Source organism: Octopus bimaculoides, chromosome 7 (assembly GCF_001194135.2).
Source record: "Octopus bimaculoides isolate UCB-OBI-ISO-001 chromosome 7, ASM119413v2, whole genome shotgun sequence".
Classification (NCBI taxonomy): Eukaryota; Metazoa; Mollusca; class Cephalopoda; order Octopoda; family Octopodidae; genus Octopus; species Octopus bimaculoides.
The window spans coordinates 19,386,254-19,387,191 of NC_068987.1; the positions used below are offsets into that span (position 1 = coordinate 19,386,254).

A 938-nucleotide genomic window follows, 5' to 3' on the forward strand; every position below is an offset into this window, starting at 1 on the left:
AACCATGTGGTTGGTAAGCAAGCTACTTACCACACAGCCGCTCCTGCACATTATCCACATTGTTTTGAATTTATCCAGCATTATCTTGTAACCTTGGAGATTTCAATTGTGTGACTGTATAATTTTTAGACTAACATTGTAGGGTAGGTGTGAGAGGTTGGATCTGACCAATTTGAACACAAAGCAAGAAGAATATTTTGGCCAGATAGGGCCAGTTTAAAGGTTAAAGAGTTAAGGAAACAACAACATGGAGAATTCGTTTCCAAAAAAAATAAATGAGTTGTAACTGCTGCTTACGTGCAAAAGAGGTGGGGTGTCCCCACTGCTGACCAAGAAATAAGGATTGCAGGTAATGAGCTGTTTGAAATTTTTGTATTGGCCCGATTCAATTAGTTCTCTCATTTTCAGCAACTCGATGGTACGTGGCATCCTGTAATTTCCCTTTTCATTTAATCCTGCTAACTTCACTGCAACACTGTCATCAGCGATTGACTGGAAAGAAAGAAAGTAAGTTAAATTAGTTAGTAGGCTAGTGGAGAGAATTATGAACATAGATAGATAGATAGATAGATAGAGAGGCATAAAGACAGAATTAGGAGATACAGAGACTTATGTAGCTTCATTCCATCACACAATAGCAAACAACAGACCTGGTATTACCACACAAATTATTCTACAGTGCTCCCACTGCTTACAAGTATTAATTTGTTGTTGTCTGACCCAGGTCAGCTCTGATTGAACAGACCTGTGATCAAATACACCCCAGCCATGACCTTCCTGTTTATATATATATATCCAAAATTTAAAATTTAAAAGAGAGTTTTGACGCTAATATCCATTATTATTGAAATTTATTCCTATGTCAATGTTGACATAGGAATAAATTTCAATAATAATGGATATTAGCGTCAAAACTCTCTTTTAAATTTTAAATTTTG

General features: G+C 35.9%; 1 protein-coding gene across 2 annotated transcripts in view; it reads right to left on the bottom strand.

Moving 5' to 3' along the window:
* LOC106881356 (ankyrin repeat and LEM domain-containing protein 2) overlaps positions 1-938 on the bottom strand; it is a 51,360-nt gene that overhangs the window by 12,503 nt on the left and 37,919 nt on the right. For both annotated transcript variants that reach the window (XM_052969319.1, XM_052969320.1), the window contains exon 3: positions 298-492. In XM_052969319.1, the coding sequence (XP_052825279.1) occupies positions 298-492 (195 nt within the window). The remainder of the gene's footprint in view (positions 1-297; positions 493-938) is intronic.